General features: G+C 42.7%; 1 protein-coding gene across 2 annotated transcripts in view; it reads right to left on the bottom strand.

Annotated features, from left to right (window-relative positions):
- The window catches only part of MGAT4A (mannosyl (alpha-1,3-)-glycoprotein beta-1,4-N-acetylglucosaminyltransferase, isozyme A), a 79498-nt gene extending 63812 nt beyond the window's left edge, over window positions 1-15686 (bottom strand). Inside the window, exons 1-2 of one of the 2 annotated variants that reach the window (XM_014960249.1) lie at window positions 15564-15686; window positions 11524-11838 (exon numbers count right to left, since the gene is read on the bottom strand). In XM_014960249.1, coding sequence (XP_014815735.1) covers window positions 11524-11617 — 94 coding nt within the window. In that variant the 5' untranslated portion in view covers window positions 11618-11838; window positions 15564-15686. Of the gene's footprint in view, window positions 1-11523; window positions 11839-15236; window positions 15287-15563 lie in introns of those variants that run through there. The other variant, XM_014960248.1, reaches the window with a different exon arrangement.
- Between the last annotated feature and the right edge of the window lie 8736 nt (window positions 15687-24422).

Here is a 24422-nt window from a genome sequence, read left to right as displayed (position 1 = left end):
TACTAAAGCAGCAGAACCATGAACAATCAAAATCTTTTTATTTATACACAATTTATGTGTAAATGTCTGCTTGAGTTTTAAATAAAACAGCTCTCTCACCTGACACTCTGCTGATTTTGTATGCCTAGAGAGAGCCAAGATTGTGGGGAGGGAACACCCAGGCCCTTATATAGATACTGCATGCACACAAACTTCACAGATTTGTTTTCCTACAGCTGTTTCCACCCCTTCTCACTAACAAGGACTTCTGTCCCAGTGGCTCCAGCTCTTCCCCAAGACTCCCATCCACAGCCCAGGAACCTCCACTCTTCTGTCACTCTAAGCCCAGACAGCAGAACCAGTGTTTGACCTTTGCCACATAGCTCCTCATGCCATCCCCCATGCATGTCTTACCATACACATATTTCTTCAATGCATTAACAGCATTTGCCTTTAATCACTAGGTAGTCAAAAGACAGCAGCGCTGAAGCTCAGAGCTCTGCACCCACTGTGCAGTCAGCAGGAGTATGAGCAGTGACTGCCCAGCAAGCAAAGCCCAACGTGACTGCTGAGCTCCAGCCCTTCCCTCTGTGGGGTTAAGTGGAAGCTCTGCCCCTGTCCTAACAGCCAGTCTCCTCCAAACTTACAGGAATGTTACAGAAATACAGTGTTACTGACAACACCAAATTTGATCCAAGTGAGGAAGACAGACCAAAAAAAAAAATATTACAAAGGAGCAAGAGAGGGAAAAAGAGGATACAGCAGCATGTCTTAAGGCAAAAGAAGCTGCAGTGACATTTCAGCTTTTGAAAAAAGTTAACCACAGCCACCCTACATTCATTATCTGTATCAATTTATCGATATGACTGCATCAGAGAATAACTTAAAGCCATTAGTACTGAACATATGAACATATTGTGAATGTCCTAGCATTGGGCTTTTTCCTGCATGACAACAAACTCTCAACTCTCAACTTCACCCAATTCAAATCTTTGATCGCTGTAATCTACGCATAGCTAAAATACCACAAAACCCCATGCAACTCATCTCTGGAGCCCAAAATACAAGAGAAAGAGAAGTTTTCCATTCAGTTATAACTCATTCCAAGTTAAAAGCTTTGTCAAACTAAGTTAAATACAGCTAGATTTAAAGCAATATATTACAAATACGGGGCAGAGCATTTTTAGTGTCTCCATGTAATACAAAATTGCACATTTATTGTATACAGCTGCTTTCTCAGTAGTGTGGAGGAGGAGAACAAGGGAAAATGAACTCTGACATAAAAAAGTCATCTCTACCTACAAATATGTCTGTCCCATTTACATCACAAGAGAAAACAGTTATTCAACCACATGAGTTTCAAGAAAGGTCTCCCTCATTTCTATCTAGAGCCTCCCTGATCAACAGATACATTTATGCAAAGCAAAAATTTTTAATGCTGATGCTTCCACGCACGTAAACTCTTCAACACATGCAGCTCTATACATCCTCCAGAATGTGACTCGCAGCACATATGCCAGCCAACCGGGCAGTAACCGAGTGGTTGATTCCTCTCAGACATCCCAAAGGCATGTGGACTATTGTGCAATTGCTCAGCAACTACTTATCACAAATATGCACTTACATAAAACTTCCCAAAGGTGTCACTTACTGTGCACACTTAAACAGTCTCTGTGTACACAATTGGGATTTCTGGTCATGCAGTAACCCGATCAGCAACTGGATGCCTGTGAATCCACCCATCCAGGGCTAACAGGCTCTGCATGTGAAGGATTTCCATCCAGGCACAATTATCCATGAAGAAAAAGTCATGTCCAGGAAAACCCAAGTGTATGTACCCCAGATCTTCTCCTGGAATCACCATATCATATGCTTACACACTGTTGAATGTTCAGGGCTCAGATTTTGAGAGTTAAGATGCTATATATTCTCAGAGGGATTGACTCTGCTACAGACACACGTGGCAAGGAAACAAAGCACACAGGAAAGTAGAACCATGACACAGAAAGAAAAAGTAACCATTCAGTTCTTAGAACCTGGAAGCTCCTGAAAACTTTAACATGATTTGTTTCTACCATATAATTGTCAGTAACTCTGTGGATTTCTGTACATGTGCATCAAGCCACTCTTACTTTACACCATTCTTTTCCCTCTCCTCAGAAACCAACACAACATACACACCAGGAACTACAGCAAGAATAGCTAGCTTCCTAAATTAAAATTAGTAACAGTAGATCCACAACCAAATGTTTAACATTTTAATACATTAGAAGAAAATTAATCTATCAAAAGACAACAGGTCAGAAGAGTGCTACCACCTCACAATTAACAAGGCTATTCTAAGAGCTAAAACTTTTACAAATTCTTACTAGCTTAGGCAGAAAATTCAAGCACTGCAGAATTTTGATTATTGTTTCCATACGTGCTAAGTGGGTTGAGGTTGCTGAGGTTGGGGTGGGTTTTTTGTGATTTGACAACTGTGTTGAACAAGCTCTGCTTCTGAGAACATATTCTTTCTAGCTTGTCCTCCTTGCAAACAACTCGGGATCAAAGCTTCACAATGCTTGCACTTCACAGCAAATGAACAAAAACCTTGTAAGCCAAATGTGATGGGATCACATTTGTTTTATGCAAATCTTTCTGCAACAGTACCTCTACAGCTTGTCCCTAGGGGTATGCAACTAAGTATGAGGGCTATTTATTTGCACAACTACTTCACTAGTCATTTGTAATGGAAAAAAGATTTAGTTCAGCCCATTTCTGAACTGAGAACATGTACATATTCACAGTGCTGATATGTAAGACCACAACATAATCTGTGGGCTACAATATCAACATTTATGCATGATAAGCATAGGAAACTTTAAAATTATTTTTGAGCATAAGATAGTAAAATTAAATACTGCTGCATGATGAAACAGGTTTTCTGTTGTTTACTGTTAGATAGATGGGTGGCATATCTGTGGGAAGCATCCACAGGAATAGACAGAAAGCTGCATGAAAGCCAAGGAGACAACCAGAAAAGCAGCTGGAAGCACAGCTCTAAAAGACTGTCTGGAGTAATTGCTTTTTAAGCAGAAACTATCTGGAATAAAGCCTTGCACTGCAAGCAAAGAAACCACTTTCTATTCACTTTCTGCCATGTTCAGGAAAACGAAACATTATAAACAAAACTAAATTGTAGACTTACCAGTGTCTCATCCTAAAAAGGAACAATTTAGAGAATTTTAATCCTCAAGATTGTATCAATAATGGGAAAAGCTTTTTTTTATTGAGGCAGCAAATAAAGTCATGACTACACAGTGGGAATAAGGTTACTGAACTGAAGATAGTACTCTAAACAGTGGGTTGAGGAAAGAAAAAAAAAATCACACTTGAAAAAAAAAACAACAATTAACTTTTTGAGATTTTTCTAACACAGTATTTTCATGGATCCTAGCTAAAGAAATGGTTGTGGACATTAACAATAAAAAGTTAAGTGAATCTGCTAAAATACAAGTGAATACTTTTCATAATTCAAGGGATCAGATTCTATGATAATAGAAGTCAATTCTCATATATCTCATGCAAACATCATTATTATTTAGTAATGAAATGCACTGGCATGTCATTCTTGCTACAAGATGAGAAACTTGGCAAAGGTCAAGAATAGCTAGTATAACTCGGGTTAGAAGGCACTTCTCAGGGTCACCCAGTCCAACTCTCCTCTCAAAACTAATTTCAGCAAGATAGCTAGTTAAAAGTCAGATCCTTGTTGCCAGCTGTACCTGAGACTTATTTTGGGATATATTATATTTGTCATACTAACTTTAAAAAACAGTAGACCTCACTCTCTTTGTGCTAGCCCAAATCCCTATCAGTACTAAACATGGTATTGGTATCTTTGACTTGCCATCATTGGTTTAACTTGCTCATGGCAATTCTTCACCCCTCCCAACAGCCTACTCCAGCATGTAACTGTATTTGCCATTACAAAAACTTTTTCCACTACCTAACCTTGCTCTCCCTTTCATTTTCAAGTGCCTTATATCCTGTTATTGACTATGGCCACAAACAATAGATTTTGTCCTTTTTTTTTTGTAAGAACTTTCAAAATATTTGAAAATTTTCCCATCATGCTTCTCACACCTTTCCTTTAAGATAAGGAATTTTAGGCACTGACCCTTCCCTTACAGGTTAGATTTTCTAAATCTTTGATCGTTCTTTGCTCCTTTGAACCCCACATAATGAATGCACCATTCAGAAGTGGACACAGTGTCAAGCAGAGGAGAAAGGAGACTTCCTGTGTCTTGGAGTAGTAGACTCCAGACTTCTTAACATGCCTTTTCTGTTCAATTTCTTTTGTTTCTGCAAATAACGCAACAACTCTCACTTAGCATGTGATTTACAGTAAATTACCATTACTGACTAGAATCTCAACACCAAATTTTTTCCCCATTCTTTATGTATAAATTTGATTCTCTTCTGCTCCACTGCACCCCACGTTTTGTCTGGGGCACTTTCACCTACCTTCAACCCTCCATTCACCCCCACTTCCTGACTAGATGCATAAATTATTTCAAATGTCAATCTCTACTTACCTTCACTGCTCCTCCCACCATGGTGCTCTCTGAAAATTAGTAAGAAATCTCTCCCTCTTCATCACTCAGATTCACTAAGGAAACTAGCAATCACCACCAAAATCAGGACAGATCATTGAGAAGTCCCTCTTCCTCGCTTAAAAATGTGACCATGTATCTATTGTAACTACAGTTACTAGCTAGCAAGAAGATAAATACTGGCTTGCAATCCATTGCAAAGGTTTCTTAGTAGGTACAACTCTTACAGTAGGGTATGAGCAGCTGTGTCAGATGCAACTTTCGTTCCTGGGTTGGCTAAAATATTCACATGATAGTCTGCACAAGGAGCAGTAACCAGCATTTTGGAGGATTCATGCAAGCATAGAAGACTCAGGATGAAGAAGTATTAAGAGAAGCCACACAGAGCCAAAGTATTGCCTTTCCCCAGCTCTGAGGACTGGGCCACAATTGAGATAAGTACCTCAAGATGTTGGCTGAGTCTGGTCACATTAAATACTCTGGTAGCAACCAAATTTTAGAATCCCATAAACTGTCACACTAACCTAGCTAGCAGGTTACAAAAAAAGCAAGGGAACAAGGCAGTGCTGCAAAAGCCTCTTTGACTGCAATTCTTTCCACCACAGCTCACCAAAATTACTGGTGTCAGAGAAGTTCTGCTGGAACAGGCACAAGACAAAGATACTGAAGACCTAAACACTGCCCACCTGAACAGCTGGCATATATACATATTCTGCTCAATTCACCTGGGACAGCGTGAACACTACCTGCACAGGACTCTCAGTAACCATTCCAAACCTACGTTCTTGATTGGCTTTACTGAAATTCGACTCCAGTTTTTAATATCCATAAGTTATACACCAATTTTTTGGTTTTGGAAACGAAGCTTGAAGCATATTTCAGCTAAAGGCCAGAGTAATGTTCATGTGCTGGTGTTAAAAAGAAAAAGGAAACTCCTGTTTCCTTTGATTTTAGCTCCTGGAAGATCTGCAACAGAATTTCCAAAAGGAAACCAATGTTTCCCTTCTATTTAACAGAAAAGGAAAAAAAGGACCTCTTTTCTCCAAACAAACTGGCATAAATTGTTACTTTAGCATCCCATCCCTTTCCCTGCCCCCACTCTTCCCAATTTGTAGTCCATTTAACTATTTTGGTTGGTCAGTCTCAATTCACATCAGTGGGAAATCAGCACATAACTCTGAAAATCAGAACATGTAGACTGTAATCAGCATTTACTCAAAGCATAAAGGTGGGTTATGGTTGCAAAATACTAACATGTATCTCTCAGATTTCTGATCTGTTTTTAAAGAGAATATTTGCATAACCATCACCAAGCAAAAAAATAAATAAAATATACATATGTCCTGTCCTCCTTGCCCTGTTTCCTCCATGGTTCTGCCAGAGTCTTATCCCTCTAGGAATTAATATTCCTGGTTCTTACTCCAAAATTTTCCACTGTTGGCTGAGGCTTTTTGTTTTAGTCTCAGATAGGTTTTCTTTGCTTGCTGTTAAGTTTAGCTTTTTCAGCGCTTATGATTATTGTGTCTGAGAAACAGCGCAGTAATTCTAATTTTATGGAAATAGTCGGAGGAGAAAGAAGACAACAGTTTCATTATACAGCTCAGGCCATTTTCTCTCCAAATGAGACAAAATGTCATGCTTAAGTAATGATGGTTGGAGCTACTGTTTTAAGTATGAATGAATATTTAGCAAACTAGGAAGCTAGTTAAATACCTCAAAAGTCCCCCTGGGGGTCTTCCCCTGTGAATTTAAATCAGTACACCAAAATAAGTCATCCTCATGCAGTGAGGAGATCCTACAGTTATGACCACACCCTTGGATGAACTGCAAAACAGAAGCTTTTTCAACTAATTCTTCATCCTTAAAGAAGAACATGTTTTACATGGTAAAAAGATGACATACACTACTAATTTCACATTGCTCTGAAAACTGCATAGTTTAGACATTCCTGAAGGGTTAAGTTGCATCAGAGTTTCACAATACATATTCCATACACATCCTCACCACTTCAAGTAGCCAAATGCCTTCTAGAAGTGACATGAGACACTGCCAACTACTGTCTTTCACCAAGAACAGAGCACACATACTTAAAACAAAAAACTGCTCTGCAGTTTTTGGGGTGGGTTTTGGTGTTTGTTTTTTTTTTTTCATCGAAGGCGAAAGGATAGAATTGGCATTTAACATGGGAAGCAAGTGATGAGTGTGATGAATGCTTTGCTGAGGAATGTCATCCTACCGCACCTGCCCTAATTCAGTAAAGTCATTTACCTTCCTACCCAATTTCCATGCTAATGACAGGCATCAGGAAGTTTGGTGACCCAAGAAGATGAAGTTCTTGAGCACTATGGAGCATAATGCTCTTCCTGGAACATTATGTACTTAGACCACTAGTCACATTAAAGATCAAAGCATCAAGACTATGCTCTCTACATATCAACAACAGCTTTGATGTAATTTTTGTGACTGGTGCAATAGGTACACAGCACTGTTTTGTACTGGTGGTTAGATCTTCTTATGAGCAGTGCCTTTAGGATAAAAAAACACACCAACCTACTCCATTTCTGTAGCTCACAAATGAGGTGGTAAAGACTTGTGATGCTGAGCAGGTCAGTAGTACCAGAAAGCTTGTTTCAGTCAAAAAGAGATGGTGTTAAGTATAAAGTTATCACTTGTATAAGAGCTCAGTCCTAGGAGGAATTCAAGGACATCTTACAGTGAACTAACTGTGAATGTGAAGCGATTGCAGATCCTTTAAAAGTGGTCCATCTGTGCTCCAAAGTAATTAGCATTTTGGTAAGATTTGATTTCCAAGATCTACTTCATTCATGCTAACCATAGCACATTTTTAACTCCTAGAAAGCAGTCTTAAAACTCTTTTTCGTTAATCCCACAGGAGAGGTCTTTCCCAGGTGTATTCAGGGCTTGAACTGCTTCCTTGCAACTCCAGTGCTTCTAGACATTGTGTGGGGTCCAGAAAGCAACAAAGATCTTGGCCTAATTTTGAACAACCAGAGGCATTTCAGTCAAACTTCTTTAAACACAGTTAATTTTAAAAGCAAAACTGTGTAATTGGCTATTTTATCCAAACAGCAGTATCTGCCCTGTGAAAGGTTATTTACATAATTAGACCACTAGGTAAGCTAAAGCCACGCTGTGATGGCACTTAAGACAATATTTCCTTCAACTTCTGACAGCATCTCAGGATACCCTTAAACTTTGTAAATCACCATTCTGCATAGACAAATTTCTGAACTTTAAACTAGTACCAAAGTCTTTATCACTTTGAAGTGTCTAAATCCTACCCTGCATAAACCAGGACTAGGTATATTTACTAGAGGAAGACATGATCTACAAAAATATCACATCATTCCAGTCTTATTGCTATTCTACAAATGATTCTGCATTTTAAGTAACAATTAGCCAAGATCTTAGTTCCTCAATTAAAATTAATCACTTGAAAACCGGATTAGGGTTGCTAGAAACAAGGCACTAGGTTTCTGCTTTTAAAAAGAAAAATCTATTTTATTATGACTGAGAAGCTAACATTTTGGAGGTTGGCTTTTTCTTTTAAAAATCGTAAATAGTCTTTTCTTTCAAAGTAGTAGTTTGTTGCCCAAAGACTGACAAATATCTACAAGAATCTAGTACATGTCATATAAATGTAACGAATAACAAAAGTTGATGATCAGAGTATGTGACACCCCATATCCTCTCAGCGAATGGGAACAGCAATCACTGTATTTGCTTCTAATTGAGCCACTCACAAATTTATAATGAAAATGTTATCCATTAGTTAAGCTACCATCCCACAAGGTTTACTAAATAAACATAAAATGATATCAAGCTGGAAAAAAAGATCTTAATAAATGTATATCGTCAGTTTCTGATCCTTTTCCACTGGTGGGTGCAGAAACATCTCTGACTGAAAACATGGTACTAAATGAACTCAAATCTGTTTTGGTTTCATACAACTTATGTTTAGCATTTTATTAATTCGTACAAGTAAAATAAAATTTAAAAAAATATTATCCCGTGTATAAATTGCTCTTGAAACAACACCTCCAGAACAAGTTATCTAGACTACAGTTTCATAACCATGATTTACGATTAATTAGCACATTCGTGATGTCTTGTTACACTGATTTTTATTTAACAAATTACCATCTTCATGCTCAACAGCAAGATCTGGAAGAAGACAAATGCAGAGCTTTTATACCAACATTAAGAAAGTATTGATTCTAAGCATTCAGATGGAAAAAAAAAAAGTATAAAAAATAGAGCAGTCTGACCAACAAAAGCCTAAATTGTAGCAAAATGCCATATATATTAGAACTCTCCAAATAGCAGACTTTTGTTAGTTTATTTTAATGGAGACTTTTCTTTGTGTTAGACATTGACAAAAGAGAACAAAACATGTAAATCATTAGTCAAGTAAGAATGGAAAAAAACATGAGAAAGAATTTCATAAATACACACCTTTGCTAAAGTGAAAGCAAAATTCTTACAAGATTCTTCAGCAAGAAATGAATCAGTAACATAAAATGTAACTAGAGAATGTGGTATTAGTCAAAATGAAATAAATACTACTTACAGTGTTACTCAGATATCCTTTTCTTGTCAGTCTTTGGCACATCTATGCTTTTGTTGTCCAATTAAAAGATCTATATATTACCACAGCCTTGAGAACCAGACATATTTCCTGCTGTTTACATTCAGAAGGCTAGCCTACCAACCAACTGCTACAGCAGAGATAACACCACAAAGCATCTGCTTCTCCTACAAGTGCCCAATGGGGAAAAAAAATTCAATATGCCACAGAACTCATCTGCTTCTTTTATACTTAAATAAGGGTTACAAGTTGGCTCTGCTACAACAGACGGCATTCCTGGAAAACCTCTGCTTCCTTTTATTGGACCTGAGGCACAACTGAAGGTAATATTGTCAGGAGAACAAACCATGCAGCAATCTCACTTCAGAAACAATATGTGTTTTTAAATTACTTGAAGGACATAGTCTACTATTTTTCAAGAGATCAGATGTTTATAAAGAAAAACCAAAAACCACAAGTCCAAAAACCTATCTCCTTCTAGAAACTATTCCTGAACAAGTTTATTTGCTTTATTGAAGGACAAAACCGAAACATCTTACTTGCAGTAAACAGTCCTGACCCTCAGAAAAACTGAATTTTCCAAGGTTCACATGGAGTGCAGTAAGATCAACAAAGATAAATAAAAAGGTAAAAGTCTATTACACATAGCAGTTACTTGATTATGTCATTAGATTGCTCATGTTATGATAATAGATGCATTTCCCATTATCTGGTCAATTTACTCATATTACATATTTCTTATATCATACTCTGACAAAACATATTTTACATTTCATCCAAAGACAGCAAGACAAGCCTTTCAATGATGTTGACTGGCAGTTTGCCACTGCTATCACTAAATCATCAGGGAAGACAGGAAGCAGCACCAAAAATAACATTCTCCAGCCAGGTCCATTGGCCATATGTTACAAGGGGTGGAAGAAAAAAAAAAAAAAAAAAGAAAAAAAAAACACAGAAAAACAGCTTCACAGTGTTTAATCCCTTTGTGTAGGCCACCTTCTTGATCAAGAAACAGCTTAATAAACGGAATTAGCTTTCAAAGAGTTCTGATTTTTCTTCTTAATAAAGTTTATTTCTAAATTTCCTTTAAGCCAGGTAACTTCAGAAGTTGTCAGTCACCAATGATTACTACTTCAAGTACAAAGATACTTTTTTTCAAAAGGTACTACAGTTACTAAACTCATGGTCTATAAAGTTCATGCTATGGATACCTTGTGTCTCTAGGAACTACATGCATAAAAGTGTTGAAGATCTTGGGTGTGCTCAGCCTTTGTCTACTTTTTGTAAGTACCTACATGTTTTAGGATCTTTCTAGGATGTATACACAAGAGCAGGGCTCATTTATAATCAGAAAGGGCCAATGTTCCTGGAGAGGCTTTTGCTGATGTGGCTTAGTATAGGTTCTCTCTATAGAGAGAGAGAGGGTGCAGAGAAATTTGGGAGAAAGAAAAAGAAAAGATCCAAACGACATTCGTAGATTTATTCTACTCCACCAGGATCTAAGAGTCCAAGGTCAGCAGCAGCAATAATTTTAAGATAAAAAGCCTTTGTCTTCCTCCTGCTGTAGTGGATTCCAGAAACTGAATCAATTCTCTCAGTGACAGGAGACTGAGTGCTTAGAAATTAGAACATTTAACTGCAAAGTTTAAAAAAAGCTTTATTGCCCCATGAAATAAGATGACCAGTACTGTAACATCTAGCTCTTTTTGCAGTTAGACACCTTTGAAATTAATGTTTCTTCAGAGGAAGAAGTGGCCTTTTTCCACAATTTCAACTAGCATTTTTCCAACAAAATTAAATTCTTAACTTTTTGTCCCTATAGTCTTATCAGAGATGGGAAGATGCAACTGGAGGTTGAAAATTTCAGTAGGTTATTAGGTGGAAAATTTCAGTAAGTTATTAAATGGAAAAAAAAAAAAAAAAAGAGGCCAAAAAAAAAAAAAAAAAAAAGGAAAGAAAAAACCAGGAAAACAGCACCAAAGAAGCAGAGGCCATATGTTTTCCCAACAACTATAAACCAGAAAAAAAAAAACAACAACAAAACAAAACCAAAGCACAACTATTCTGCCTGGACCAACCCCTTCCTCCAACAGTAGCATTTAGGTTTTTTCAGGTACATTTTTTTTTCTTTTCAAATCAGGATCACTCTAAGTTAATTTTCCTGAACCTACTAGCAAGTGTTTATTCATCACCAAGGCGATACCTTCCGGAGCACAGCTAGTCAACAAGCAATTTACAGAGTGCTAACGTACAGCAGCAGAGCACATGCCTGTACTATTCATTCCTCTGCCATACAACCACATGAAGGTCAATCTGGTTTTGTAGCCTCTTACTTACCTTTCCCATTTTGCCACGCAGTATACCAGGACAAACTGAGGAAAGTAGTGATGAAAACTAACACGGTGGCCACAGTTCCATTTCGGAGCCTCATCTCATTTCAGCATCACACTTGTTTATGTTCTATTAGCGATGAGGGCCTATCTGTTGGGTTTGCTGCAATGAAGTCAGCTGAAGTCCACCAGCAGCAGCTGGCCAGTAGCAACGCAAAATGTAGCTCTCACATGTCAGAGGTATCACAAATCAATCCATTTCAAACTGTTGCAAGCTTTTTTATAGTTCTCAAAAATTAAGCTTCTCTTTATTCTTCTAGTCCTGTTTAAAGGAAACAAAATTTTAACAGATTATGCCAAAAAATACTTACAAGAGTCTCCCATGTACCAAAACACAGTAAAGAAATACTACTATATGCTCATTAGTGTGACTTACATGGACCTCCCTTGAACTGCCTTAGTCTAGACTCAGAGAATAGAACTTGTTAGATTAATTTGTCCTTTTTCTGTTAAAACCGCTCATATCTGGAGGACCTGTGTATCACATGAACCCAGCCATTAAAGGAGAAACATACACATCACCAACATGACAGTTTTTTCCTAAACTCAAGGCAAGATCATGTGTCACCTGTCAGTAATGAACTGATAAAAAAGTTGTTTTCAGGAAGCCAGCAACCCCAGGCCCTGCTCTTAAAGTACTCACTTCAACAAAACCCCTCTGAAATCAGCAAGGCCTAATATAACTGCAGCAGCAGAACCATCCCCAGCAAAGTGAGAGAACAGAGCTTTAAACAGCATTTACAGACCTGCATCACTAAACTTTCTCTGTTTGATACCTGAGTATTTGATCCATCTACAACCATTTTTTTTTTCCTAGCTTAGCTGTAGCTAAAGCACAGGCTACAGTCACACATGCAGAGATGTTCAATCTATACCAACTGGCAACAACCCAAAAGCCCCACAAAATGCCACGATACGACCGTATCACTCCCACTTCCACCACACAGACACAAAGACAAAACACAGAAGTTACCTACAGTTCAGTTTTACCCCAGATGAAGGTTCCATATCCTGGAATTAGAAATCCTCAGCTGGCCAAACACAGTCACCTTTTAACCACAATGCCCTAACTTACCAAGACAATAAATCAACCAACTTTAAAAAGGAAGGGGGGGCAGTTTTGTTCTTAAAGTGCTAAATCATTCTTTACGGTAGCTCAAACATTAACATTTGACGTTCTTTTAAGGCACTGCCAGTTTTTCCCCACTATAAACTACATCTGATACAAGTATGCTACCCAGCAATAAATAACTTGCTTTGAATTTTACTTGGAAGCAATCTCTGTCACACTCTCGCCTGGGCGTGTTTAGAACAACAGACAAAAATACTTTTTGTTATTATGGTACCAAGAGACTCCAGTCAAATTTGAACTACTCTTCCCAAACACGAACCGCAGAACACACTACGTTTACAGCAGACCTTGCAAAACAACACCTAAGTAACAGGCATGGTTTACAAGTGAACGGAAGAGAGCAACAATGTTGCAGAAATCCACGCTTTTGCATTCCAAACTTGGTCACAACATCCAGTGTTTACCTTCGGACTCCAATTACCTCACGTATCACGCTAATAACAAGCTCTGTTTTGAGGAACTTTACACAGAGATAGGTTTGTGGCTTTAAGCATTAACTCAGAAATCACTTCCTATGGGGAAGGAAACAAATGCAAGAACAGGGGAAGTAAGGCGGATAGTAAAATTCAGTAAGAAACAAAATAACGAGCAGGAATGGAAAGAACCATAGAAAGCATGAGAAACCTCAATTCAATGCAATGAAAGATAAAGACTGCTGAGAAACCTATAGAAAGCTAACACAGGCATGCTAGGAAATATTATCAGCACCAGAACTTTAAATTAGAGATGGACATATTAAAAGCCAGAAGGGTAGCCAATAATAATTTGGTGAGAAGTTAAAAGTCTAGATGAACTTTAATAGCAAGGAGAGCCATAGATCTCAAAACCCCAAGATTTTGTAAGGCCTGTCTACATGAATTCAGGAAGTTCAAGTGATTGCCAGCCTACCAGAATAAGCGACTAGGATGCCAATAAGGTCAATGACACTAACAGTTTACCACGGCATAAGCAGCCCTGAAGCACAGATGCCTAAACTGTAATCTACATTTACCATTATTTTAGCAGCAGTGGGATCTCTCTGGAGCCACTCAGGTGTGCACAAAGGAGCAGGCTGCAAGCTAGACAGATTATCCCACCGGGGGAAACAGACAGCCGGTCCGACATGCAAACATGAGAGGACAGCCAGGAAAGTAAAAATATCCTTTGACAATGCAAGGAAAGCAAACCCCCTGCTTTGCCAGAAAACGTGGGCATCATTTTTACATTTGCTGCAATAAAATCAAGATGTTGTGATCAGGGCTTCTCACCGTGCTATTTGAATCCACAAAAAATGCAGCCTGGAAGAATTCAGGGGAGAAAAAAAAACCAAACCACACCACAAAACCAAAAGCCAACACCCCCCCCCAAAAAAAAAACCCCAGCAGCAACACGATTCAATTAGCAGCGAGCACTGAGCACACACAAAATCGTGTCAAATTAATAATTATCATGATTTTGAGTTGGCTGGCTCCGCTTTTATCCTTCTCTGGTGGCGGTGTACCGGCTCCCCTTAGCAGCCCAGCACTACTTGGATGATTATTCAAGCGTTTCGCTGTACCCAACTGCACACACCAAGGCCAGGCATGAACCAGAAGCCCTCACCGCTTTAAAAAATGCGGATAGTTAAACCAGCAGTAAACCCGTCCGTAGAGGCGCATAAATTATTTAAACACACACACCCCCCCCCACCCACCCCAGGTGGTCACTTTAGGTTTGCTCCATTATTTAACCACCAAAACGCTTCGGCAGACCCCGTCACCGGCGGCCGTTAACGGCCGTTACCTCAGGCTGGCCGGCGCCCTGCCATTTCGCAGCCCGGTCCCCCTCAAACCCAGGGAAGGGGAGGTGGGGATGAAGGGGACTGGGTGGAGGGGGGGGGAGTGTGGTAAATCCGCTCCCTCCCTGGAAACCGTCCCGAGTTAGTCGGGACCTTCCCCGGTGTTTCTCAGCCCCGGTAGCGGCTATTCAGACGGGGAATCGAAAAAAAAAAAAAAAAAAAAAAACAATAAATCAAACATATCACACATAAAGTCCCAGCCAAAAAAAAAAAAAAAAAGAAGCAAGCAGCGAGGCGGGGAGATAACGCACCAGCTCTGAGGGAGGGAGAGCGCCGGTCCGGGGAGCGGCCGGGCGCATCGGAGGGAGGTTGTAAGCGGTGGGGGGGGGGAAGGAAGAAGGACAGGAAACACACCAAACTCTGCCGAACCCCCGGGCACGCAGGGAGAAGGAGAAGGAGGAGGAAGGGTGGACAGAAGGAGAAGGGGCAGCAGCGCTCCACAGCCGGAGAAGAAGGGGAAGCAGCGCCCCGGACCCCAGCCCCACAGGGCGAAGGGAGCGGGGCGGCAGCAAGCCCTCCCCACCCCTACACCCACCGCCGCCAGGCAGGTGCACGGGAGCGCAGAGGGGTGCCCGCATGAGGACGGGGGAGCAGGACGGTCCCCCCACAGCCTCCCGCCGACACTCTTAGCCCCGGGACGCGGCAGGGGAGGGTAAGGGGGAGCTGGGACCCGGGGTTGGCGGGGGGGAGGCGGCTGCTACCCCTCACTCACCTGCGCGCGGCGCTCCGGCAGGGGGAGCCTCGAGGCGGCGGGCGGGCGGGCGCGCGGCAGGCGCGCCGGGGCCCCCCCTCACCCTCACCCCGCCCGCCCCTCGTCAGCGACGCAGCCGGCTCGCGCAAACGCCCCCCCCCAGCCAACGGTAGCCCCGCCCCGCCCACTCTCGCGGAAACACCACCCACCGGCCAAGGCGCCCGTCCCCCGCCCGGCTGCCAATGGGCGCCGCCGCGCCGGCTTAGCCCCGGGACGCGGCAGGGGAGGGTAAGGGGGAGCTGGGACCCGGGGTTGGCGGGGGGGAGGCGGCTGCTACCCCTCACTCACCTGCGCGCGGCGCTCCGGCAGGGGGAGCCTCGAGGCGGCGGGCGGGCGGGCGCGCGGCAGCTGAGCGACTGTGTCGGCTCGCGCCGGGGCTCTCCCTCACCCTCAACCCGCCCGCCCCTCGTCAGCGACGCAGCCGGCTCGCGCAAACGCCCCCCCCCAGCCAACGGCAGCCCCGCCCCCCCCACCCTCGCGGAAACACCACCCACCGGCCAAGGCGCCCGTCCCCCGCCCGGCTGCCAATGGGCGCCGCCGCGCCGGAGTGCGCCGCTCATTGGCTGGGCGGCCTGTCGCTCTCTTCGGCCGCGGCTATAAATAGATCAGTCTCGCGAGGTCTCTCTCAGTCGCTGCAGCAGCAGCTGGAGCGGACGGGGTGTGTGACAACGCTCCGTGTGTCCTCTTTTTAGATTGAGCTTTTTGAGGGTCATTGTTCTGGAAGAGTCCCAGGAAAGGCTTAGGTGCCCCATTGCTTGGTTACTTGTTGCCCCGTGGTCAGTTGCAGGATGGCCATCTCTCTGGTCACTGTAGGGTCAAGCCCCTGGCCCGCTGTGTGAGGGTGCGCCCAAGCTCCTGAGAGGAAGCTGAGGTCAGCAGAAGGCCTCTCACACCGCTTGTCAGTGCGAAGCGAGTCACATGAATTGGTGCCACGTTGTGATGTGGTTGTTAAGGGGTGATGAGAAACCACAGTCCTGAATGTGACCATTGAGCTTGTACAGGGCTAATCATCTCCCAGAGCTTGTATCAGGAGCTGTTTGAATTAAAGAGCAGCTTGTTGCTTTCACGCCCATTAAATGAGCCCTCTGTCCGTTGTGCTGTTCACAAGCGTGGCTCTGAGGAGAAAGTTCACCTTGCCACGTGTGCCATCTCAGAGGCTGCTAAGCAGGTAGAGCTTTGGAGGTGTGAAAATGAACTCGCTTCCCTCCAGAGGGTCGTTACTGCTGCCTTGCGCAACTGGTGAAAGAAAGCCAGTGGCAGCTTTACTCTGTGGAATCATTATTTAGGGTTGTGATGTTTCTGTTCTGTAAGTAATCCCCTGTCTTCAGTGGTCCATTTCACGTGTTCCAGGAATTTAATGCATGTTTTGGAGTCTGAAAGCCCCCATTAAAATCAAGTAGCACCCTCAGGTTAGGATCCTACCCACCTCACAAGAGCCATACTCTTACCACCTGGTTCTAAGAGTTCAATTCTTTTGATTGACCCAAATATTACCCTTTTTTTTCTCATCTTTCACCTAATTTAGACAAAGTCTATGGTACACATTTTTACTCCCAATTAAGGCTCTTATGCTAGATATAATGGGATAGTTCTCCGCTAGAACTTCATAAACTCTGCAAAAATCTTACTAGTTATTCTGTCTGAAGAGTGACATATAACAACTCTCCATAGATTGTTTTTTTTTAAACTAATGTGTAAACACATTACAGGATTTTTGCACATTTACAGTAGCACATTTTTGCACATACGCAGTAGCCCTCAGAGATTTTGCTGGCTTTCTCAAAGATTGCCAAGAGGGGCTGGTGGCAACTCAGGCAAAGTGCAAAAAAGAAGCTCAGGAGTAGTTTGCAAGGTCTTGACACCCAGGCTGTTCTGTGATTTTATTCATTGAGTGGTGAGAATTTATTATGTAAATGTGTGCTTCAATCCTCCCTTTTATAAAGAAGTGGCATGAAGTGGATTTTTTTTATTGAAAAACAAATTCAGCACAGTGACTTTCAAACAAAAATTTGCGCCTGCACATCCTCACACACACACACATCTATGGCAGAATTTTTTGTAAAGATCCCAACAAGCTAAAAACATTAGAGCCGCCACTGTTTGCCACTAATAGATTAGTGTTGCTTAGGGATATGAATTTTTGCATTTCTGTGCCAGAAAAAAAAACCTGCCGGAGACATTTTCACATAAAAGTCCTTTTGTCGGGAGAGCTTAGTCTGCTGAAGAAAAGACTCTGTTCCAAGATGAGTTTAATGACAGTTATTTCATGAGGACTGTCTGAGCCTTTCCGTTTTTTGTCCTTTCCCTTATTGAACGTTTGCATTAGGAAGGTTTACCAACTGGACCTTGACAGTACCCAATTAACTATTAACCTCCCCAAACAATAGAGTGATTGTAATGTGGTTGTTTCTCAGTTCTTCTGACATCTTCCCCTGAAGTTAGTTTCCAAAGAAAGAAGGCAAAGTTCAAGACAGAAAAAAAATATCAACGTTGCCCTTATCTGACCTACTACAGCAATAATCAAATGCCTCTTGGCATATTCCTCTGCTTGGTACATGGAAAAAGCTCACGGTGAAGGAAGATGCTGCAGCTGCCAGAGAAAAGGAGGTGGGGCTGTTTGGCTGATCCACTAAAATGTCCCTTACTTCTGGTGAGGGTGGCAGCTTCTTTTTGGTCCTGAACAAGATTTAATGCCGGCAAATTTCCGAATTCTTTCTTCCCACCGAGTTATTTTTTCATCCTGCAGCCGCTGCTGTTCAACTGGAGTATCGGTTTGAAGTTGGGGAAGATTAAGCACTTCCCAACACTTTGTGTTTAAATGCAGGTGTTAAGGGGCAAATCCTATAACAACCATAATGGGGGAGATGTAGGGGGAAGAAATTGTTTTAAAAACATGGGAAGTTTAAATCCTTATTGTTTCAGATTTGGTTGTTGGGGGAAAAAAAAAAAAAAAAGAACAAGGAGCTTGCTATTGTATACCAGCAGTGAAAAAAAAACACCCAACCACAAGAGAGAAATGCATAATCATATTTCGACAGAGAGAAGATTTCATGCTGGGAAATTTTTGCTAAAGTATTACCTGAATGTCAGAGTAAAGGCAAAGTGGCAAAAGATGCTCCAGGCCTGCTGTAATTGGACGTGTGCTGCAGTGACTGTCTCTGGCATATCTGAGCTGCTGATTTCTGTAGGGCTGCGCGGTTGTTGCCATTCATCAGATTTGGAGCTCGTTTTATCTGGGCCCTTTTCCTGACTCATTCAGAAGCACAACAGCATTGTTGTCCTTGTGTTTCGCTACGCTCATGTTCTGGGTTTCCCAGGCACTAGAAAAGAGGCAAAAAAGGTAAAGGTGCTTGGCAGTGGCAGCAAAAGACTTCACGGTTGCTTGACTGAAAAATGGCAGTCTGAAAATTGTCTGTGTCTCCTGACTGACAGTTGAATCCTGTCTCAGAGATGGAATTTATTCCCAGCCTGCCACTAACCTTGATTTTTAACAGAGCAAACACCTTGGGACTCTCAGTGCTTCTACCTCCATTTCACCCCAGTTTTGCCTTTTTCAACCGTAAGCCTTTCACGACCGAATCATTTTGCTATATGCCAGCTGAGCACCTCGCTCAGTGAAGCTGTGTATCTGCTGGCTCTGTGCTGCACTCCCCTATCAACATTAAAACATAAAGAGGGACATGAATACACCCAGTGTGTGTTGAGGAAGGATTGCCAAAGGCTGCCTGCTGCCCCTGCAACCGTTCTGTGCCCCAGGCTGCCTCCTCTGTAAGGCCACAAGCCATCCCTGCCACACATGGCTGGGGAAAGGAAAGGCCAACTCTTCCTCAACCATCTTCTTGCACCTGGTGTATCGAGGAGCCAAGCTTCAAGTGGGCTTCCCCCAGGAAGACTTGTGGCCCTCACCTGGCACCAGTGAGGTGGCAGGGAAGTAGGAGACCAGGGGAAGGGAAGGGACTTGACTTTCCCATCCCCTCCCTATGACCAGGTGAAGTGGTGTGTGCGTAACAATACTGAAGGTTTGCCCATCTCACAGGCAGGTTTGATGCTCATACAAATTCAGATCTCCCTACAGCTTTATAGGCATAAAGTGAAAAAAATGAATGCTTCAGTGGCTGAGCTGGTTTGCAAAAGACAGTTTTTGTTTCGTAGTACTCTAAGCTTATTTTATACATGAAGCTGCTAGATGTTCATGTATTAATGGGTGGCTTGCGTAGCACCTGTTGTAGTGCTAATAGTCAACAAATAAAGAGATGTAGAAAATTATGTTAAAATATGATTGTAGATACAAATGCTTAGTAGCCAAAAAATTTAGGTCATCATTTAGGTTATCTTTATTCTGCCTTTTCTGTGACTACATTATAAAATAATCTGCTGCTATATGTTGTGGTGCTGTTTCTCCGCACACAGCCTTGTCTCGCTCAGAAGTCAGGTGTGGTGGTGCCATCCTTTCTAGTAGGTAAATTGCTGGTCCACTTTAACAAGATAAAAACTGAGGTGGGAGAGAGCAACTATTCTGTCCAAGAGGTCTCTCAGGTAAGCAGGATCAGAGCTTCATCCAAATTCATGTTTCTCTGCCCTCACCCCCACATCACTGTCACTTCACTTGCTGCTGGAGGTTCTGTCTGAGCCACAAACGCCTCTGCCATATGCTCAGAGGTGATGAACATTTATATTTATTCATGTCCTCCTTGGAGGCAGAGGCATTTAAATGCATTCCTACTATTGCATAAACATAAACCTGGAAACCGTGAAGTTCATGTTGTGCCAATATTGCCGATGGTAGCTGAGGTCCGATGCCTGGGTAAAGAACAGCCAGATACGTTTACTATTGAAGAGATAGTCCAAGAGAAAGGAAATAACGTTAAGAATTAAGGATTTGGATTGCCAGCTCATTTTCCACATGCCTGCTTCATGGTGCTCTCTCTCTCTCCTAATTTTAAAAGATGGAAAATTTTTCAGGGAAGTTTTGAGAACTAGACTTCGTGAATTGGACATCTTCATTGTAAACAAAGCACTCTGAGAAGATGTCTCCTTTCACTTACCTTGGGGTAACCTGGTGGTTGCTCTAGCGACAGCAGGGAAGCTGCAGTCAAAGGAAAGCCTGAATCAGGCCCTCAGCAAATATAGGTTTCTGAAGGGACCCTTTCCTAACAAAAATAGCACAGGTCCAGACGGCACAGGGAAGGAATCCGAGTCAACTTGCAAAGGCAAAAAATAATGTGTTTTAGAAGGAAGGGTCTCTTAAAATCTGGTACATTGTCTCATTGGTAGATGAAGCTTTGAGAGGGACTGTGAGCCCTGTATAGCTCTTAATTTATGTTATGCAGAATCGCCAGAAACTATAAAGATTTTCTAGCTCCATCCACTACAAATATCCAAACATTCGAGTAATGTGCAGTTAAGACTTCAGCATATTCTCCGAAGATGTGGAGGTTTGTAAAACCTGAGCTAAAATCTGCATAAACAATACAAATCTGAATTTCTGACTGCCAAGAAACACAGACTAAAACTTTATCCTCCAGACTTCTGGCACAGGCTCCCCTGCCAAAGAGTGGGCTGGCCACATTCTAGTGTTTGCGTCACTTTCTTTGTCTCACCTCTCTTCTTGTCTCATCCAGCCCAGCTCTTCCTCTTTAATCCTTCTTCCCACAGGAAGGCAGGGTTGTGCAGGACACAGGTTCAATCCACTTTGTTAGGACCAGACGTTAAGAGTCAAAACTGGGCACCAAACTGTTGGCTAAAACCCAACACTGGGGCAGGTAACTCCTTCCTGTTCTTGCCCTGTCACCCAGGAGATGTCTGGTCAGTGGGTGCCACCTTCTTCCACTGAAAGGCAGATATGGACACTTCACGCAGACCGAACTGGAATAAAGTGATTGCTGCCACATTGCTTCACTTTACTCTCCGTTTCTGATGGAGGTCAACAGCCTGCAAAGAGCCGAGGTACGACCAGGGCTCTGCAGGCAGAGGAGCAAGGGAAAAGCTTCCTGTGCTTTCTTGTGCCAACGTGACATCTTTCTTCATAGAGGGGGAGCTCTAGGTTAAGGATGAACTTGGTGCATGTTTTCTGCTGCTTGAGACAGCACAGGGCAGGGGATGAAAATTCCTTCTCCCAGCAAAAGATGAACAGGGTGTTTGGTAGCAACAAGTTAATAGATGGGGTTGTTTATAAGGATGGAGGAGGCTGCCTCTCTCTCAGTTACACTAGCCCTATGGCCTTCTGCATTTGTTCTTGGCAAACTAATTCCCAGTCAAAACTGGGAATTACATGGAACCTGATGCTCAAGATGACGGTTTTTGCCCTAACTGCAGCCATCAACTGTGGCCCACCAACCCTGGAGTCAGCATTGCCTCAATGGGCAAAGAGGTATAGCCCCCATTCTCCTACCTTCCTTACCCACCACCTCCTGCTCTGCTCCTGTGCCACCCTCCTGTCTTCCCCGACTGCTTTGCCTTCATAATCCTGTACTAAAATTGTGAAGAACAACCCTAAACTGTTAAAACAGCTCACACTGGGATGAAGGGAAGAAGAAACATACTCATGAGTGCCTTGACAAAACATGACCTTGCAACTTCTGTCCTTCTAATCATGTCCAGCCCCATCACATTAGATACGGGTAAAAAGTTCAGATCCTGGGTGCATCCCTAATCATTGGTAAGTGGGTTTTTGGTCTTCCCATCAACCTGTCCTTTCTAAAGTTTACCCTGAGAAGTGTATTCACCGTGCATGTCACTCCAGGCTGCAGCAGAGGGCCATGGACAAGCGGGCACAAATCCATTCCGTGGAAGATGAGAGCTGTCATTTGAACCCAAGGTATGTGCCAAAGTGATTCTGTCAGCAGCTGATTTGGGGCAGGGAGGGGAGAGAGAAGGAATAAAAAAATGGTGTCTTTAGACCCCCTTGCTCAAATTACCTTTCGTACATATCATTAACCTTAACTTGTATCCCCCCCGAGACATGGCAAGTGTCAGGACAACCCCTGTGACCCTTTGAACGCCTCAGCATTGGAAATAATTATCAAAGCCGCTCTCCATTTAAACTAGCAGAGCTGTTGCTCTGCTGTAATGAAAAGATCTCCTGCTTCGCCCTATCGCAGCAGGGACCCAGGCTGTATTAAGTCATCCTGACCAGCCTTAAAGGCTTTAGTGATGTTTCTTTCATTTAGAGCATTATCTTTCTGCCAGTTTAGAATCCCATCTCCTCCCCACAAAGCAAACCTATAGTTATCCAAGCAGCAGTGGGAGGATGGTAGATAGCAAGGAAAACACAGATAAGGCAGGAGCATTCTTCACGGCATCTAGAAATAATGAGTGCAATTTCCTACCTCTTAGGACTTTTTAGACCAGGGTTTTAGGAAGAAGAGGAATGAACCTCAGTCAGACGGGAGCTCTTCCCTTATATCTGCAATAACGTGTTAGTAGCAACAAGCTAGACACTGCCGCAGCTCCAACAAGCAACAAAAATGACAGTAATAATATAAGAGCTTTGGGACTATTAGATAGCTCCATCCCCCAGGAAGGACACAGAGGACACACACATTTTTAAGTGAAGCGGTGTATTCCTTTCTTCACAGATTCAAAAGGAGCTTTCGATTCCCATCTCCACATGCAAACTAGGTGTTCAGCCTCCTCTCAATTGTATGCAGATGACTCTCCTGGCACACAAAGGGAAAACCAGCAGTTGAAGAGCAATATGTTGATACTGTATTTTATTCCCAAAAAGCACTTTTCAGAATGACAGCTCCCGGTGTGATCCCACGTGCTGTGCAACCGCGTGGGCAAACGCTAATTGCACCCACCGAGCGCGCCGGTAACGAGAGTGAATGGGACAGGGGGTCAGGAGCAGGCACCAATCAAAGCCCATAAGTACCGCTGGCAGCCGGAGCACACTGAGCAATTAATAAACTCCCTCTGAAGTTTGTAACATGTCAGCCATGACGAGTTTGATAACCGCAATCGCTGTCTCGCTAGCATGTTGCATGTCATGCATAATATTACTGTTATTCCTATCCTGAGAGAAAACAGAGCTGTAACAAATTACAAGACCGGCACATGGAGATGAAACCCTTTGGTTTCTGAGGTGATTCCTCCTTAACCCTTGGTTACAGAGTTACGGCACATGTGTACTGACATGTTCAAAGGCAGGCCTCGGGACAGCTCAGGCTGTTTATGGATAATTAAACTCTAAAACCACCAAGGGCTGGGTTTTGTCCCTGACCACCAGAGAGGAAAGTGCAAGGAGAAGGTGGAGAGCTTCACGCTGGGTGGTGAGCATCACGTTGGGCGCAGGTGAAGTGGGGTTGTGTGGAAAGCAATGGCTTTCCACCCTGTCTCTCCCACGCTGCAGGCTGTCTTGCAGACCCACAGCCCTACTTCTTCCCTCTTCATTGAGGTAAGGTTTCCAGCTGCCCAAGGTGAGCTGCAGGGCTGGCCTTGCTCCTCAGGGAGCACAACTGGGAGGGCAGGTGGTTCTTGTGGGAAAATGTCCCACCTTTCTGCAGGGCTGGCCTTGCTCCTCAGGGAGCACAACTGGGAGGGTGTTCTTGTGGGAAAATGTCCCACCTTCTCCTTCGCCAAGCATGGCTGCAGCCTGGCTCTCAGCCTTGCTCTCGTGCTCGTCCTGTTTCATCAGAACTTGTTTATATTTTTTAAATCACAATAATACCATATCTGCTGCTAATCACAGCTCAACAATACTAACTCAGTGTGCAAACAAGGCCATCATCCAAGTATTGTTTTGCATAACCAGAATGTGAACATTTGCATAATGTTTAATTATTTAGCCAGAACATAAAATTTGTCTTCCTCTCAAAAACATTTTTATGAAATGTCTCAATAATTAAACACTACTATGTTTATTAACAGCAGGGAAGATTCATAAAATGTATTAGTCAGAAACAAGCAAGTAAGTACCTCTCGCTGCAGTAATCAAAACACACCACTCCCAAGCAGGTCCCCAAGCACAGCAAACACCAGCATAAGCTCCTACATGCAACTGAGCAGAATATGATTAAAAGCGTAACAGTTCAGCGGCTGTACCTTGGAAGGGTCAGGGAGACAAAATTCGATAGCTTAATTCACTCATTAATCAATATATACAATTATATTGAGTCAGCTGAAGCGAGCCCTGTGTCTATGAAAGGT

This window comes from Calidris pugnax, unplaced genomic scaffold (assembly GCF_001431845.1).
Source record: "Calidris pugnax isolate Ruff unplaced genomic scaffold, ASM143184v1 scaffold188, whole genome shotgun sequence".
Lineage (NCBI taxonomy): Eukaryota > Metazoa > Chordata > Aves > Charadriiformes > Scolopacidae > Calidris > Calidris pugnax.
The sequence above is the reverse complement of the archived record's forward strand: the minus strand, read 5'-3'. Positions and strand labels throughout refer to the sequence as shown.